The following is a 19,747-nucleotide window of genomic DNA, read 5'->3' as shown; positions in this document are numbered from 1 at the left end:
TAGGACTGAGTACCTCCTACCTGCACTGAGGGCCTCAATGGAGAGAGAAAAGACCCAGTGAGTCCTTAAGGACTGGGTCCCACAGCCAGCCTCAATTCCTGTGGGCCTTAGCTCCTCCCTCATCCAAAACTGTTTCTATCTCTCAGGACTGCTGTGATGTTGCAAATGAGCAAATACATATGAAAATGCTAGAGCATAATTTTCCAAAGTGCATTTCATGGTTGATAGTCCATCAAGAAAAAAAAAAAAAAAAAAGGGAGGGAGACCTGCAAAGTGAGAAACTTGGGAAATGTCATGTCCTACATCCCCCTCTAAAACGGTCACAGGGAATATTGGTACTGTCAAAGGCTCTGAGAAGTCCTGTAGTAGATAAATTGTCATAGTTGAATCCATATTAACAATGCAGTTAAATAATGCTTCGTGCGTCACAGTGCAGGAAACACTACTACTAAAGAGAAATAAACTTTCATACAGAGACATAAAACAATAAAGTTCTGAAATCATACAAATAGGCTACTTCAATAAACCACATTTTCCGGAGATACCCAAGTTCCCCTTGGTTTTGATGTGTCATTTTAAGTTATTGCCAGATTTCTCCTATAAAGCTTCAGTCGAAGCTAACCCTCAATCAAAGGCACCAGACCAGCATAACTGGCTTTCAAGGTGCTGTCCAAAAACCAAAAAAAAAAATGACATGTCATCAAAGAAACCTTATTTATGCTATTACGTATTTATGATGAAAAAAAAGTATTTATGCATCTTCCAGATATTTTCATTAATGAGCATCTAGTTAACTTTGAATTCACTTCTAATTTCCTGGCCAGAATATTCCAACTGGAGGTGAGATCTTTGCATATCCAGTCCTACTTGATACTCAAATAGCCAAGACCCTAGATGTCAGATAACTTGGCCAAAATACCATGACATATATAAACATATATACTAAGGTTTGTATATGTGTTACAAGTGCCTTTTACCAAGGACAAATAAAGAAGAGAATCACTAAGTTTTCCATCTTCATTATATAGCAACACTTTCCCTTCATCAATTCCCTAATTTAACTAACTACAGGTTTTCTCAGTCTGACACTTTTCAAGTTAGCTACTCCTGTCCTTTGAACAAGAGCTGAAACCTGAGGGCCAGTTTCCATCTGTTTCTGGTGTTGGGTTTTGATACCACAAGACGCCTCTGAAGGAGAAATGGAACAATGCTCAGACCAGTCCTAGCTGAAGTCACTACCAGCTGCTCACTGTGGGGGTGGACAATTCACTTGGGGGGCCTGAAGCATAAGTTAGGGGCCTCTCTACACACATGCCCCCTTGCTCACAGAAAGGAAAATGTTTCCTGAAAGTATGGGTGCTCTGCCTTCTCACCATTTTACATCCAATGCAAATGAATGCTTGTCTAGCTTTCTAACTCCAAACTGTTAAATCATTAATCAAAATGAACAATAAATAACCAATGAATAACCAATGCCTATATGAAAGAAAATTCTTCTGCACGGAAGCAAAATTGGGGCAGAGTCTGGAAAAACAGGTTTTCACATGCTTTCCATGTAGATGGCCGGTATCACTTTCTACCCAGAGTATCAGGTCTCCAATACTACAGTGAGCAAACTGTGTGTGTGTGTGTTGGGGGTACGGGGGAGGGTACACACGTGTATGTGTGGGAGCACTGGTGAGCAGGGTGAGGGGAGAGAGGGGAAAAGGAAGAACAGGGGGAGATGGATAGAGGCAGGGAGAGAGAGAAAAAAACTATTTTAATTAACCTAGGAAGAAACTCTTTAAGTAACCTGTGGATACAACTTATCAAATTCTAATACTTTGAAATTTGGATCAAAGAGGTACCAGCTGGACATTTACAGGTCCTGAGGATTTAAAAGAAAAAAGGGGGGAGGGATACAGGGGCACCTGGGAGGCTCAATCAGTTAAGCATCTGCCTTCAGCTCAGGTCATGATCTCAGGACTCTGGGACTGAGCCCCAAGTCAGGCTCCCTGCTCAGTGGGGAGTACGCCTCTCCCTCTGCCCCTCCCCCTGCTCAGGCTTGCACGCTGCATGCGTGCGCGCTCTCTCTCTCTCTCTCTTTCAAATAATTTTTTTATTTTTAAAATAAAATAAAATAAATAAAATAAATTTAAAATAAAAATTATTTATTTTTATTTTTATTTTTAAAAATCTTTTTTAAATAGGAGGTGGGGGACACAGATGCTGCCCCTTCTAATATACCCCAAGGAGCAACATAAGGGCAGATGGAAGAAGAGGTGGGAAACCTCAGGCCGGACTTGCATAGGTCTGACCACCCTGAACCCACATCCTCCTTCCATGCACTTACTGTCCCTCTTCACTGCCTGGGCAGGGGGTCCATGCCCCCAGTTCTACATGACCTAATTTCCTGCACAAGCCTTTCCATGCAGTAGAGCCTCTAATGCTTAAAGCCAAGATGGAACCTACCGTAGGGAGAGAGCCCAGCCACTCTGCCTCAGCGTATGACCTGTGCAATCACTGAACCCCATGATAAATAGCATTTTCACAAGCAGTGTAGAAATACACTTAAAGAAGAAAGAACGAGGTGTTCTACCTGCCTATCTAACCTTTATTTCAGTTTATATATAAGCCTTTTGTTTAGCAGTCTTATACGGAGATGCAAATTTTTACTGTATGTATTTATATCTCCACTGTGGTCTGAATGTTCGTGCCCCCTGCAAATTCTGTAAGCTGATGGTATGAGGAAATGGGGCCTTTGAGAGGTGACTGGGTCTTAATGACAGAGCCCTCATGAATGAGATTTGTGCCATTATAAAGGAGATCCCAAGGAATGAGCTTGCTCTTTCTGCCACACAAAGAAGCACAGAGAAGTCTCTGCCAGAAGAAGCCCCCCACCAGACCATGCCAGCACCCCGATCTTGCACTTCCGGCCTCCAGAACTGTGAGAAATACATTTCTGCTGTTTATAAGCCACTGGATCTATGGAATTTTTCTTTTTTTTTTTTTAAAGATTTTATTCATTTATTTGACAGACAGAGATCACAAGTAGGCAGAGAGGCAGGCAGAGAGAGAGGGAGAAGCAGGCTCCCCGCGGAGCAGACAGCCCGATGCGGGGCTCAATCTCAGGACCCTGGGATCATGACCTGAGCCGAAGGCAGAGGCTTTAACCCACTGAGCCACCCAGGTGCCCCCGGAATTTTTCTTATAGCAGCCTGAGTTGATTAACTGCATATGCATATTATTTTTTATATTTTATATTTTGAAAATAGAAATATTTCTTGAACTAAATGTTCTTTCCACAGAACTACATTTTCCATTTCTTTTCAAAATAATAAGGATACCTGCTATTTGAATCCTTCCTTGGTAACAGTCTTATCAGTGAAATTATCCAAGCTTTTTCCAATGCCTTAACTTCACTCACAACATAGGAAAAGCCATTTATTTCCAAACGTATTCATTTCTCCCTATCTCTAAAAATGACAAAAATATTGCCCAAAGATGAATAAATGGGTATGATTTAAAAAAAAAAAACATTTATCCAATTCTTTCTACAGAACAAATGGGTTCTGATATTCTATTTCTTTAACTAGGACATAATCCATAGATGCGTGATCTGGAGCAATGCTTCTCAAACTTGAATGTGAACACCGATCACCTGGGGCTGTGTGAAAATGCAGATTCTGACCCAGTCAGTCTGGGGTGGGGCCTGAGATTCTGCATTTCTCTCAGGCTTGCGAACGATGCTGACCCTTTAGGTCCAAAAACCAGACTCTGAGTGGCAAAGTATTGTAGAAGGCTGACCAAAAAACAAGTTTCTCCTATAAACGTAAATTCACCACTTGGTTGGAGGGCGCACGAAAGGAAGGATCTCCATGATGGCTGGGAAGGTGATGGGGTCCCCGCCAGAGTCGAGGAGCTAAGCCCAGAGACACCACCTAGCTGTGTGTGACCAAAGAATGGGGTAGGAAGCAAAGACAGAAAGAAGAGAGACACTTATTAAAGCCGTTTGAATTGCACAACTACAAGAAAGGATAAAAAATTCAAAGGGAGAGAAAGATGTGAGGTCCAAGTCAGAAGAACTTAAGAACTCTGCAGTCCAGGCAACCCATGTGCCAGAACTACAGTCAAGGACTAGAACACAGTCACTGCCCCTCGGAAGTCTCGTGAAGTAAGACAGACACATCACCAAGGGCCCAACCAAGCTAGGACTCGGGATTTAATCTCCCCCATGGAGAGCTGGATCTGAAACACATCACAAATGGAATTTCACAGGAGTGGGAAAACGGGCCTAAAACGGGAGAGCAAGAAAAAGGCCTTCCCATCTGCCAGAACTCAAGCGGCAGCCACAGCAGCATCCCTCCGCTGGGAGCCGAGTGGGCGGACGGCAGATCCACCAGGGACACCCACACACCGCTGCTAGGCCAGCCGGCCAAATTTGCCCGACCTGGGCATGCCACAGGCCTCTCGTGTGGGATACCCCAGGCTTGGAAGGCTGGGGGTGGGGCGCAGAGACACAAACAACACAGAGTTTCCTACCACAGAATATCCTGGAAATCGGATTGCTTGGGAGGAAAAAAAAAACCACTACCGAAAAAAACCAAAAACTGAAAAAATGAAAATAAAGTGCGCTTAAATATGTTGGTGGGTATTTTCTAATACTTTTTTGTTTTAAGATTATTTATTTATTTATTTATTTGACAGAGATCACAAGTAGGCAGAGAGGCAGGCATAGAGAGAGGAGGAAGCAGGCTCCCTGAGGAGCAGAGAGCCCAATGCAGGGCTCGATCCCAGGACCCTGGGACCATGACCTGAGCCAAGGCAGAGGCCCAACCCACTGAGCCACCCAGGTGCCCCTTTTCTAATACTTCTATACAGCCTTTGTTCCCCCTACCACCACCAAAAAAAAAAAAAAAAAAAACCTTTTTAAAAAGTTTCTCCTACAAATAGTAGAGGACAAGCAAAAACTGGGATTAACAGGGGTGGGACCCAGCAGAAGCCACTTAAAGAAGGGCTACACTCAAAGACCAGGAAGGCTGGCTGGAAAGTGTGGCTGAGCCACTGGCCAGCCCCATTACCGGCACAGGTTATCCCGTGGCCTTGAACCGCAGCCTCCTTTAGTAAGAGGAGATTACTAATGACATTTGCATGGGATTTTTGTGAAATAAGTGAAATGAGAGCTATGCAAAATGCCTAGCAGGTAACACAAACGCTAAAAGCCAGGCTCTCCATGTCTCAGTCCCCTCTTCAAGTGTGACAGGATCACTTCTCTCAAGTGTCCTCAGTTACTAAGATTCAAAGGGGCAGAGACAGCCACTGGCAGCAGTGCTCACCTTTTCCTACGGAAACATCACAGAAGGCACCTGTGCATCCTGCTGGCTCTAAGAGCGTCTGCAACATGTGTACCTGTCACTGGGCTATGAACTTGTGGCTTTATTTCTAACTCTACGTTGTCTCCACCTGGGGTTCTCCTAAGTATTTCACCCTGTATTTAATTTATCCCACCCTGTCATACTTCAGGTGTGATGATGGTACACTGTCTCAAACTCTTCTGGGATAAGGAGTCTAAACATACCCTTATGCAAAGGGTTCAAAACACAAGGCACAGGGCTGCCTGGCTGGTTAGGTCGGAAGAGCCTGCAACTCTTCATCTCAGGGTCCTAAGTTGCAGCCCCACACCGGGGGTGTAGCGATTACTTAACAAATAAAATCTTTAAAAGATAAAAATTAAAAATCACAGAGCATAGAAAAGAGTTTGGAGATCTAAGAATGAGGAAAAGTTCAAGCCTAGTTTCTTTTGTCCCTAAAACCAGGAGAGATTCACAAAGCACTGACAGGAAAGAAATTTCATTAGGGAAAGGAAACAGTTTCAATGGCTTCTGAATTCAAAATATTCCACTATACTTAACCAAATTAGCATATTTTCACAGCTTATGTAAATCCTAAATAGATTCTTTTTTATCTAATATCAGTGACAAAATACCCTCCTGGGCTTTCGTTAGGAATTAAACCTCTCAACCTTCAACATCATGTGCGGTTAAATCTGAGGAGATGCCATTTCTAACTTTATTCTCAAGCAGTGGGTTTCAACCTTGAAGTCACCTGGGGAGCTTTAAAAAAAAACAAAACAAAACAGTGGATCCTAGCCCCAGAGATGCTGCTGGAATAAATTGGTTTAGGATAACAGGCTGGGAGTAAAATCTTTCAAAAGCTCCCAGGTGAGTCTAATGTTTGGTCAAAGTTGAGAACCATTGCTTTCGAGCTCAGGGCTGAGAGATGCGTCATTCCTTCAATGAAACGCTGAGAGAAAGGCACACAGCCACGCTGCAACTTAATCTAAAGGGGAAAAAATATGTGTGATTTATAAATACTACTGTATGTAACATACATTTCCAAATGCAAGAGATAACCAGATACATCTTTAAAGTGGATGCAACATCCTGCTGGCATTTAAAGAATTCTTTAAATGATGAGGATAATCGTGTTAAATAAAAACACTTTCTGTGGGGAGCCTGGGTGGCTCAGTGGGTTAAACCTTTGCCTTCGGCTCAGGTCATGATCCCAGGGTCCTGGGATCAAGCCCCGCATCGGGCTCTCTGCTCCTCGGAGAGCCTGCTTCCTCCTCTCTCTCTGCCTGCCTCTCTACCCACTTGTAATCTCTACCAAATAAATAAATAAAATCTTAAAAAAAAAAAAAAAAACACTTTCAGAAAGTCATTCTCAGCTTGCAATTCCGTAACATCAGCATCATAATGAAGGGTAACCTAATCCCTATTCATAAATAGCCCAATACTGTAAGTGGCAGAATTAAAACAAAAACCAAAACCATAAGCCTCAATGATACCAAATGTCAGCCACAAAATGGAAGATTGACAAAGTTCTTATAAGAGAGATGGATTTCTTTGGACTGCCATTTTCAATCCCGAAAATGTCATTAGGAGGTATTTTAATTATAAACAAATTATACATCTTATGTGCAGCAAACTCTTCCATCTTTTGGAATAAGATTATCAAGAGGGAGAAACCTCCTCAAGACAGAAGTAGTCAAATATTTCGACTTATACACCTTATCAATGAATCAACCAATGTTCCCTGCCATTTAGTTTTGCAGTTGCTTTCCTATGACTTGGTATCTGAGTTTATCCAAGTACAGTCCATTTAGAAGATGGGGAAATATCGTTAAAAAAATAGGAGAAGGAGGGGCGCCTGGGTGGCTCAGTGGGCTAAAGCCTCTGCCTTTGGCTCAGGTCATGATCCCAGGGTTCTGGGACCAAGCCCCGCATCAGGCTCTCTGCTCAGCGGGGAGCCTGCTTCCTCCAATCTCTCTCTCTGCCTGCCTCTTTGCCTACTTGTGATCTCTGTCTGTCAAATAAATAAATAAAAATCTTAAAAAAAAAAATAGGAGAGGGGGAGCCTAAATTCGTGAGAGCCTTAATCAGCATACGTAGAGAAGTATTTAAAACTAGAGAGAGCCGTTGTAAAAGGTGGAGTGTCACGGGAGTTGGAGGGCAGGAAAATGTCTCGAAATCAGCAGGGCAATCACAATGGGTAAGTGTCAGTTTGCTGACAGAATAGAGCGTACATCCCAGGGCCTCCGGCTTGGTGATGATGTCACAAAGATGGGCATTCCCCAAAAAACTGTCCAAAGGAAATGGAAGAATCTTGCTGGGAGGTGTAAGAAGCCACTGGTCCATTTCTTTTCTTCAAAAAAAACAAGGAGAGGAAAAGAACTCAGAGAATAAAAATATGATGCTGAAATTCTATAGGAAAAACCCAAAGGGGGAGGAGCCAATTTCTTCCAGAGTTGGCTGCAAAGTTCTTCAGCAAACAGGAATAAGGATGCCCTATGGGCTCTGGAAGATCTCCCGTTGGCCCTCCTGGGATCCGAATCAGATGCGGCTATCAATAACTGCTATTTGGTCTTTTAATTGACTACAATTGGGAGTCCTGGAAAAAGTAAAGTTGAAGACTTCATTAAAAACAGAAAGAGGAAGAAATTTTCTCGTCAGCCAACGAATGTTGCTGGAAACCTCCAGGCCAACTCTCAGCACAGCTGCTCTATTTGGCTTCATCAGCCAACGATGAGAATGTGAGGTCAAACGTGTCTTTTTATTTTCTGTGGCGCCCCCTGTCCCACACTGGGGGTAGGGAGCTGGGGGGAGGGGCACGACTACTGTCATCAGCCTGGGTCTCCGCCAGGGAACAGCCCTCCTGCAGGGGCAGGGAGAGCCCTGCCGGACACTCTCCGACCTTCTCCCCCAGGATTCCACAGTCCTTCTGTTTCCACAGCAGCTAATTAATTGTGGAAATAACCAAACCAAAATAAAGAAGATAACAGAGGAAAGAACAAAATCATCTGTCTCAGCCCAGGCCAACAACATTTTCCAGAAGTCCATGTGCATGGCAAAAGTGAGGTGTAAAAAAGTAAACAATATGTAACTGAAGTCATGTTCGATATCGGCGTGTTTTTCCCCATTTTCTCCTTCTCTGAAAGTGAGTATGTTCAGTCTCTTTGTTACTGAACACGTAGGCCAGAAACGTGTGTCCTTGCAATCAATACTCATTTCTGCTTACTCTTTGGGAAAAAAGTGAGGTGTTAACTATTTTAGCAAGCCATTTCTAACAAATGTATAAAAACACTGAAAATAAATTCAATTAGTACCATTTATTACCGAATCCACTATGACTTTTAAGTTTTATGTTCCAAAATGAAAAATGTTTTCTGTGATCAAATCATACATATTCCCAGCTAATGTAATTTTAGAGCTGTAAAAATAGTTTTGCATATATAATAGTTATTCTCTAATTTCTTAAAAATGTATGTCTTCAAAATGTCTAAAAATTTCCCATTCCTAATCCTGCCTTCAGTTGGACTATACTTTGGTAAACACAAACACAAAATTCTACAAAAATAATTAGTGGCTCTCTGTCAAATAAATAAATAAATATATTTTTAAAAAATTAGTGGCAAGGGACAAACACAGCAGTATGAAATATAATGTTCGTGACCTGAAATGCTCAAAATAATATCACAGTCAGTGAAGTTGGCTTGTATTTAAATGCTATACCCTTGGTATAAAAGACCCTATGAGAAACAGCCAAATGCTATTTGTTACCATATATGATAAATGAGCTGGAATATGAATAATTAATTTACTGATTAGAAAATTCTTTTGTTCAAAAAGCATGGAAAAATATTTTCATTTCTATAATAAAGAGAACACACATTATAGCTTACAGCTTTTTAAGTTGACATCCTCAACCTGGTATAATTGTTTTCTACAATAAACAAGGCTTATAAAAGTATCAACACAATTACAGAGATTAGGAAAAACAATACAAAAAATGTTTTTTAAATTTTTTAAACCTCAGTTAAAAGGGGGGGAACCCTGCTAGCGAAAATAAGTCCTCAGAGGTCCCCATATATTATACTTTAATTTTAAAAGTATAAGAGAAGCCTATGTCAGATAATGAAACTATTAGGAGATAATTAAACTATTCTCCCAAACGACCATTAGGTAAAATAAATACCTAGAGCTTTATTCTCCAAAATAACCTACAAATCACAGCTAATTTGGTTCCTCTAAACACAAGGAAGGAAAGTAGGAAGAAAGGGAGAGATGACTAGAGAGGGAACAGCAGGTCAAGAGAAATAAGAAATAATAAAATAACACTGTAGCAAAAAGCAAAGGCAGTGGCTTTGTTCGGAGGGAAGTAAACTCTTGAGTTATCTACAAACACAGTTAGTGAAACACAGCAAAATATCCTTATAAAGATGATATAGGAAGAAAAGGGCAGATGTCAGATTTTTTCCAGCTGGAGACAGAAACTCTTTCGTTACGTACATGGGGTAGGCAGATGACACTGAGTACCTAAATGTATGCATTTGCACTGGATTGTTATTGCTACACTCTAATACTGGAGTGACTTGATCCTCTCCTGAATTATGAAGCATAATTTGCTACCAATTAGTGTTTTTGTTCAAGGGATTATTAAAAGGAATTTCATTAAAAGAATTCATTTTTCAATACTCAGAACCATAGAACTTTGGGGCTGAAAATAAGTTTTGCCATCAAGTAGAACTCCTTATTGAACAAATGAGGATACAAAGGGCCAGAGGTGAAACCGACTCCTCTCAAGACCATGATCCATGTGAAGAACACAGGCCCTCTGACCCAGGAAGCCATTTTCCTTCTATCACAAGTTTCAGCAACCACGTGTAGCCATTGTTAGTTGAAATGATTTTGCTCACATTTGTCACCCATTATATGTTAAAACATTGTAATGATCATTATATATTGTTTTATACTGAAATCACTTAACTGGTCTTTTTTTTTTTTTTTTTGCCATTTTTTTTCTTCCTTGAAGAAACAAGCACTTCGTGTGGCCCCGAGGCCAAGGTTTCTCCTACACACACAGCACTCCTGCCCCTAGGAATTAAACAAAGTTTTGGCAGCGCTGATGTTTATGAAAGAATGAGAAAATGCTACAGAGTTTTCTGTGACTGGTACCAAACACAGACTAAAAATATGAGAACTCGAGTCTAGAGAAAAAAACATTGAGAAGGATATGGCTAAAGTCTAAGAACCATAAAGTCAAGTAAGGTGATGAACCAAAATGTCTATCAATCCCTTGGTAAAAATTTTAAGAAGAGTTCTTGAAGGCTGGAAAAAGTAGGTTTTAGGATAAATAAAGGGAAGGACGACTATGTCACATTTATGGAAATCACTGTCGCCTGGTGATAGAGACTGAAAGATGACTTCAAAAAAGCGGATGATTTCTTCCCTCGTGAAATGGAATTTTTTTTTTAAGATTTTATTTCTTTATTTGACAGACAGAGATCACAAGTAGGCAGAGAGGCAGGCAGAGAGAGAGAGAGGAGGAAGCAGGCTCCCTGCTGAGCAGAGAGCCCAACGCAGGGCTCGATCCCAGGACCCTGAGATCATGACCTGAGCTGAAGGCAGAGGCTTTAACCCACTGAGCCACCCAGGTGCCCCGTGAAATGGAATTTTAAGGGAAGTGAGAGGGCCCTCGAGCAGCACATCCCTAACCTTTGAGGCTAACCACAAACCAGAGAATAAAGCTCTTTCAAGAAACCTCAAGGCCATCTTCACATAGAATATACTCGCCTGCATGACAGTGGGTAGGACCTGTTTAAGCAAGTCTGAAATTCCTACTGAAAAGCAAGAACTACCTCAATGGAATGCACATTAGAGAATCTGTGAAACCATTTCTAGATAAATAGAGAGAAAAGGTGCAGAAAGAATCTGTAGCTCAAAATGCTTACCAACACAACATAAAAATGAAGAAACTCATTTACCAGTCCCCAGGTTCCCCAAAAAAGAACAATTAACTTTGTTTTCCCATCGTCTAGTTCAGTGGCTAGCATCTAGTAGGGTTTAATAGCCATGCAGTTAACAAGGTCTGCTCTAAAGCTATAAATGTCTCCTAGAGAGTGTTAAGCCTTTATAGTCATCTACACCACTGTGGGATTAAAAAATGTGGGATTAACAAATCTCAGAAATTATCAAAGCATCTAGGTTGGAATGGTCAGGAATATAGAATGTGCCAGGAACATCCCTTGACTCTTGGAAAATTAACCACCAAATCGTCATACCTAGAGAGTTTGGGATGTAGTTAAAAGCCAAACTCTAATACATCTACAAAAATTTTTTTAAATGCCTAGAAAAAGAATTAAGTTAACTAAATGCTCTTCATGTAATGCCAAGAAAAAATCTGTTCTAGGGTTTTCTAATTGCTATTAAGATGAATTTTTAGTGAGCCTATTGCTTTGTCCTCTGATATATTCCCCAGAACCGACCCCTCTTACGGGCCTGAGCACAGCAATGTAGAAACTCATTAAATATTTTCCAAATAAATTACTAAATGTGTATTAGATCTGGAACCAAATTGTCACTGAGGAATATCACAGTACTCCTTTCAATGGTAAAAAAAAAAATTTATTTAAATAACCGCTTATTTAGCACCAGTGATTTCACTGAATGTTTCTTTTCCTCCCTTCATTCTCAGAGACACCAAGCCTGTAATTATCACTTTGCTTCAGAAATCATGACCACGGGGCGCCTGGGTGGCTCAGTGGGTTAAAGCCTCTGCCTTCGGCTCAGGTCATGATCCCAGGGTCCTGGGATCGAGCCCCGCATTGGGCTCTCTGCTCAGCAGGGAGCCTGCTTCCCCATCTCTCTGCCTGCTTCTCTGCCTACTTGTGATGTCTATCTGTCAAATAAATAAAAAATATTAAAAAGAAAAAAGAAAGAAAGAAAGAAATCCTTCTTCAGCCAAACCTGAAGTAAACTCCCTGTGACCACGGACACTGACAGGCTTTGCCCTATGGAGCAGCAGAGTCCAGGGACAGCTGTCCAGAACTGCTCTGGGTCTTCACAGGGGGCCTGTGACTGTCAATCCTACCTTACTGGGGGGCGGGAGCAAGGGGGTAGGGACGTGGCAGAGAGAAGGAAGTGGGAGGTAGGTAATACAGTTTCAGTAGGGGAGGCCAATGTCCCACCAGCAAGCAATCCGTTGACAACTGTGACTTCTATGACATAACGCTCTCACGAGATAAGAATTCCAGTGGACACTGTTTCTTATAAGAACAATGGCTTCCAGTTAACACATGGCACAGTTTGTGAAACGACGCGAGCACTGACCTGTACGTAACGCACACGCGCGCCCGCACGCACACACACGGAATTAAAGGATTATTAGGATACCGGATGTCCAAACACTGCCAAAATGTGAACCCAGAGAGATAATAAAAGTGCGAGCAACAGCAGTATTCGAAATTGAAAGGATTATAGCAACTTTGCTCCACACAACCTCATGTGCCAAGAGCAGGGCCACAAAAGCCTGGCAGCATTAGGCAGCTCGTACTGTAAACTCCACTTCTCTCTGTTTGCCAAGGACAAACATCCCAGAGAACCATAACCATTCACCCCCATCTTCTGAAATATTGAAGACATCAAAAGGTCAAACGTGCAAGGTTAAGGCACGACCAAAGCAAGGAATCAATATACCTTTAAAATGAAAAATAGATAACTATACATATAGACTATGTCCTGTTAACACAATGTGGACATTAAGGGGGGAGGGGAGAATGAGAGAAACAAACTAACTGCTAATAAGCAAACTCATACACCCAAAAACCTCAGAAAAATGAGCCAAGCCCAAAGCCATAAAACCAGGTCCTTACATGTACAGCTCTCCTAAATTATGAGTATATCCAAATGACACTGTTATGGTCCCTGGTCCCAGCGACACAGAGGAAATGGTTCCCCCCACCCCCGCTGCCTCCACCAGGACTGTCATTAGCTCCCATCGCTGGCAGCCAGCTGCTAATGAACAGCCAGCAGAGGGAGAACATGGAGGCGTGGGGCAACTTAGGCCTTGTAGAGACCAGGGACCACAGTCAGCCCAGGAGGCTGGTTCCAGAATTGCTACAAACAAAGGCACAGAGCCTCACAGAGACCCTGTATAAATATTCTGCTGCTGGCAACAGGACGGCCATGGGATCTCCAATGGAGTATCACGATCAAGTACAACCATCACGGGCAAATTTGTGAGTGGTTATTTCCAAACTGAGCATACGGTTAAATGGGCACTCCAATTAAAAAAAAAAAAAAAAAAAAAAAAAAGTGTATACTCAGTACAGCCACAGAATTTGAGGACTCCTAAAGGGATCTGAGAGAGTTCCCAATTCAACTCTTTCTAAACAGTGCTGTGCTATTAGGTGACTCCACCAAAAGTAGAAACAAGTCGGCGGCAGAAGGAAGGCCCAACTCTCCCCACAGTTTGTTTAGTGCTTTTTCCACTTGGGGAAAGTGACCTTCAAAACGGGTCAGATGACAAAGGCACAATTTTGTTGGTCACTCTGATCACAAGCAACAATGCAGCAATCATTTCAGCAAGAGCAAAGCACAGCTGAAATTCTGAAGAAGGTAAAAACCTTAAATGTATACAAATTTTGTGGGGTTTGGGTTTTTTGTTTTTTGGTTTTTTTTTAATTAACACTATTGTGGAAGCTCTTGCTTTAATCTGAGTTTTAGCGGGCAATCTGTTGCTTCAATCCCAGAGAAATCTGTGTCTTGAGGAGCCTAATTTAAAATGGACAAAGAGATCTGGAAAAGTACAGCTTTACCCTTCTACTTAATTTATACTATAGTGTGCTGTAATTAAGCCTGAAATAAAAGCTATATTCTGAGTAGAGACAAAAAGCTCTTGTTAATGACATTCCATTCTCAATGTAGAAAACAACAAAAGGCTTCTTCATTTGGAGCCAAATGTCATTATACTTTGTAGCTTGTGTGGAGCGATTGGACTAATATTTGTACTGGGATTAGGGTTGGGATAACCAATCAGTTAACTCCTCCATGCAGTTTCCTATTATCCTCAAATAAGTGGCCAAAAGGAAAAAAAAAAAAGAGAGAGAGAGAGAGAGAATTGGCAGGCAGAACGTCAACTATATTTATGAGATTAAACTCTCAAACCCTTCACAGTTTGCTGGGCAACTAATAACCATTTGCCAAGCTGTTCATTTAATAATGAGTCAGTTAAGCCAAAAGCAAATGTTGCTGCAACCAACCAAAGCAACTAGAGTCTATCCACAGTCAAAGTTCCAATTATTTATGTAATGTACGTACTTCATTTAGAATAAGAAGTCCAAGCTGCCGTGTACAAAAAAACAAATTCCTCTTATTAACCAAATGCAAGCTACCCTACGGTATCTTGAATAACCAAAATGTGTACGTCGTCTGGCAATTTCTGAAAGGCAAAATGACTGACAGAGGGTTTGGGGAGTAATTCCCATTTATTTCGTGACTCTGGACAGAGGGCCCGAAGCTCTCCAGCCCAGCTCGGCACTCAGCGTCACGTGACCTGCGAGGTCATCTAACTGGGTCTGTTTCCTGGTTTTCCAAAAGAGAGTGTCAGTGCTGAGACCAGCCCCACCCTGGAAGGATGAGGACTGAACAAAATCCCGCTTGTCAAAGCGACGGAAGTTGTACAGTATACAACACAACTGTGAGGGACCGTGTAATTAATCAGGGGATTGGAAGAGCGGTGTGGGCTGCTTTCCAAGAAATGCGTGTGTCAGAAGAGGAGAGAACACCCAGTTGCCTTTGCTCTCTCTCCCCCCTGCCTCTCCGGCCCGTCTCTGCATACCCATCGGTGAAGAAAAGCAACACGCGGGCATCCTTCGCTTTTACTTACTAATAGTTCATCCATACTGGTCTGGCATTTTTCCAGGTTGATCCGTTTTATAGCCACGCGTTCTTGCCTGGGCTTGCAGAGAGCAGCCTGAACCACCGCCGTAGCTCCACTGCCTGAAACAGAAGGAAAACAGCATCAGCTGTCGGGTGGCGCGTGGTCTGGTTACGTCGTGACCCCCGTCCTAAACAAATACCTATTTTTTTTTTAAAGTCTTCTACTCGACGTACTCAAAACATTGCCTTTTAACACATTCTCAGAGAGCTTCTGAGTCTGAAAATAATTCTCTGTGGGAGAAGCAGCAAAGAGTGGACTGTTCGACAGGATACAAAACCAGTGCCCAACCCCCAGAAGCCACGATCCACACCAAAAGAGCCCACCATGATCCAGCACGTTTACTGCTGCCCGGAGCAGGGGTGATGAAGTGACAGGGCTGAGGTCACAGGGGCGGGGGCCGCCAGCCTCTAGCACAGCACTGCCCGGAGGCCTTTGAGCGTCCCGGGCTCCCAGGATTCTCTAACTTCAGTGCCCTTAAAAAATCTCGAGCTCTTCTTCCACTTCAGCCCAACCCAAACCACTCCAGCCTGAACTACTTCAGGGTCTCCACAAGACGCCGTGACAGCTTATCTGCTCTGAGTGCTCTTTGAGCTTATTCCTTCTGAGCTTGCTCTTCTACCATTAGAAGAACAGGAATCAACCCGAGGATTCTCGTGTTGGAAGCACAGCTTTCAAGGATGCCACGCAAGTGATGCAAATGTGTAATTACAAAAGCTCTCGGCATTCACATGAATTTCCTATTTCTAAGGTTTCATGATCTTTAGCTAATGCACTCAAACTCCTAGGAGACAGAGTCATGTCATTTATCCATATTTTATAAGAGCAAAATGTAGACGTGTAATGATTTGTGGCAGAGCACAAAGAGCTCCTAATCCAATTTCTATTCCACAGGGGCAGAGAGACCTCCAGGTTAAGGTATCTCACTTCTGCAACGAATATCAAAAACCTCCTTCCACTGCAAGACAGCCAAGCAGAGAAACAGCCTGTACTCAGGATTGTGCAAAAAGGGGCCCAGACGTGACCATGTACCTTTCACCTTAAAGCTTTCCTTCAAGAATGACTTCTCAATTGAGTCATCCAGTAGCATCAGATGGGGGAGGGGGCAGCTTTGGGCAATACAGAAGGGAGATCAGTATTAGCTTTCCTTACAGATGTGATAGACAGGCATGACATTTCTAGGGCAAATCAATCCTTTCCCACATCAAGGAGGTGCCCCAGTCGGTGTCTTTGAGGCTGAAGCTCTGCCCTTTCTTCTTTCCTGTAGTCTCAACATCCACTCTGGCCCCCGGATCTGGTGTCCCAAACACATCACCCTATGCTCCAAAACCAGGTCTCCAACTTCAAGACTCCCATTCCAGAAAGTCCAACCTGTGTTCACCGAGGGAGGAGAAAATCCACCTATACAAACAGCCCCCTGTACGGTAGGCACTTCCTCATGCAATTCTCATTATAAGCTTGCACATTTTTGTTGTTGTTGTTCCTAGCCTCATTTTATATGTGAGAACACTGGGACTTGGGAAATTTGCCCACGCAGCTAAGCACCTAGGCTGGGGTCTGAGTCAGGCCAGCCAGTCTCCAAGCTCCGTGCCTTTCCCTGCTTCCCAGAGGCCAGAGCCCATGCTTCCTTTTCCCGCTTGTCCTGGCCTTATAGGACAGAAAAAAATGTCCTACAAGCTTGTACAGAAGAGAAACCACCTAGAGGGAAAATTCAAGTGAGCCTTACTCTCTAGTTCAAGGAGAGAGTGCTATTGTCAGCGGTTGTTGAAAGGACCTCCCCGTCCTTAATCTCACTGCCTTTCCAATCAGCTACTATTCCAAGTCCCACCATATCGGTCTTGGTCCTACAGATCAGAGCATGCTGGGTTCACTCCAGAATACTCTAGATATGAGAGCCAAATACTACAAAGAGGCCTGCTGATAGCAAAGTGTACTTTCCAGTCAAGGTCTCCAGAACGAGAGACCATCACTGACTGAGCTGCAGAGAAACTGGTAAGTGGCTGGTTAGCACTGGGCCCGGTGTCCAGCAGAGAAGTCAACACACATCTTTAACGAGCTGCTGATGGGAAGCCGTTCTCAGCTCTACCTGTTGTAAATCTCCCCCCAATTCTTATGATACCCCCCAATCCTTAATCCACATCCCACAATGATTTCAAAGCAGGGGAACAGAAAAACAAGGAAGATGAAAACAAACTCCCAGAAAGGATAACACAAGTGCCTGTAAGAGGGGGCTGCCTCCCATGGTCTGGGAAATCCGTGATTACAAAAGTCTGCTGATTTCCACAGACACATGTAAGAACACAGACAAAAATAAGAATTCTGGACAGAAAGAGGTAGCAGGAGGGAAAGTCTTTTATTAGAGCTTCACAACTAGATAATTGTTATTACTTAACGACTAGAACTGGCTAAAGAACAACGGGCAGCTTCTCATCTCTAGAGAGAATAATCCTGGGGTTACTGTCATAGGGTGAATGCATGTAACCATGACTGGACCATTTAGGAGACACCGCTTTGACCCCAAAGATTTCCCTCAACTGCCAGGGAGATCAAGAACAATGACAGAGGGGCAGGAAGCCTTAAGTACCATCAAGTCCAATCCCTAGCTTTATGGATGAGGAAGGGAAGGGAAGAGCACTCTCACCAGAAACCACCTTGATCTGGACAGACTTCCAGCCTCCGGAACTGGGAGAAGTAAATGCCTGTTGTTAGGCACACCCAGCGCTGAGTGTTTTGTTATAGCAGCCAGAGCTGACTAATACAAAGGCCTTTCATTGTCAGTTCTAAGCCCCATCCCGCTATCACCTGTGGTAAATAATGTCGTACAAATTACAAGTTCTCATCTGCCTGATTGAGTCAACAGCAAGATAAGGTAGCGCTCAGTGGAAGGGCCTCTGGTTGGCCACTGTAGCTCTCAAATCTTAGGTTAGTAAGAACCCAGAAAAGGAGGTTCAACAAACATTCTACCCTATCCTTTCAATCCTGGTACCAATTTCCTCTGTGGCATTGGGCCTAATTTTTCTCTAAATCTCAGTTTCCTTGATAGGCATAATACAAGCTACCTGTGAGGCCTAATAACATCCCTGGAAACATCACCTCAGTAAATGTTAGGCTCTCTCTCTCTCTGCACCTGCACAATTAAGGAGGTAGACTATCTAGAGTTTGCACACACACACCCCCCACCACCCAGGGCAAAAAAGGGAAGGCCAAGTACGTTCAGGTCAGTACTAAGTACCATTCTGTTTACAGGAAGATACAGTTGGTTTAAAGAGGGGAAAAGGAGGGCTAGGTTTGAAAACTGGAAGACTAAATGATTTCTAAGGTGTGAGACGGCATAATGAATCTAAGAGTCTGAAATACAAGAAAAGAATCCAGAGAATTCTGGAATAGCTGTGAATTAAGATTCTATGACTAAACTTCTTATTGAAAAGGTACTCTGACATCTAACCTACACTAGAAATTACTTTAAAAAGTCTCTGTCTACCTGAATTGCATGAGTTCGTAATCTAGCCTTGCCACATACTAAATGCCTCTTCTTCGACCACTGACGCTTCAGTTTCTTCATTTGTATGATGGCGATAACAGCACAGAGCTCACAGGGTGGCTGTGAGGACCAAAGGGGTTAATACATGGAAAGCCCATGGAATGGTGCCTTGTATATAGGAAGCACTAATTAAATCTTATGTTAGGGGGCGCCTGGGTGGCTCAGTGGGTTAAAGCCTCTGCGTTCGGCTCAGGTCATGATCCCAGGGTCCGGGGATCAAGCCCTGCATCGGGCTCTTTGCTCAGTGGGGCGCCTGCTTCCTCCTCTCTCTCTCTTTCTCTGCCTGCCTCTCTGCCTACTTGTGTTCTCTGTTTGTCAAATAAATAATAAAATCTTAAAAAAAATTTCTTAAAAAAAAATCTTATGTTAGTATTACTTCTCAGTAATACTAACTAAGAAGTTAGTATTCTTCTCTAGTATTACTTCTCGTTATTTCTCAGGGAAATCCCTCCAAGTCAACCGGTGTCCGGCCAATTTGTTGTTTTAATGCTACAGATTTCAGGAAGTTGACAAACCATAGTTTATTCAGTCCTTCCTCTGTTGGTCAGTCTTCTCTCTATGTCCAGCTTTCCCTCCAATATGAATAATGTAGCAATAAACAGCTGGTACTTTGAGATATATGTATGAGTCCATAAGAACTTTTCTTTACGTTAAAGTTAAGACATGGTCAACTGTCCAGTTGCCTCTCCTCATGAACGTCAGGAATTAAAAAACAAACCAACCAAGTATATGTTATATCAGCCTATAACACGAGTAGTGGCCAGTGGAAGGAAGCTGTCATCACAGCCTCCTTAAATGAGGAGCGCCGAGCCAAAACTTCTCTTAAGAGTTTGCCTATCTTGCAGCACATGAAAGGACTCCTTCATTATGCTTACCTGTCCTTTCTCAGCACATAGTGTCCAGAGCTGTTCAGGCTTTCTTTTTGGATGTGCTCGTTGATGGTAGATAATT

The 19,747-nt window shown here is 42.7% G+C and overlaps 1 protein-coding gene across 1 annotated transcript in view; it reads right to left on the bottom strand.

Annotated features, from left to right (window-relative positions):
• The window catches only part of STK39 (serine/threonine kinase 39), a 247,505-nt gene extending 232,242 nt beyond the window's left edge, over positions 1-15,263 (bottom strand). Inside the window, exon 1 of the mRNA XM_080798606.1 lies at positions 15,205-15,263. Coding sequence (XP_080654732.1) covers positions 15,205-15,219 — 15 coding nt within the window. The 5' untranslated portion in view covers positions 15,220-15,263. The remainder of the gene's footprint in view (positions 1-15,204) is intronic.
• Positions 15,264-19,747: the final 4,484 nt, after the last annotated feature.

This window comes from Martes martes (genome assembly GCF_963455335.1).
Source record: "Martes martes genome assembly, chromosome: 3".
NCBI classification, from domain to species: Eukaryota; Metazoa; Chordata; class Mammalia; order Carnivora; family Mustelidae; genus Martes; species Martes martes.
This window is presented reverse-complemented; position numbering and strand designations above follow the sequence as displayed.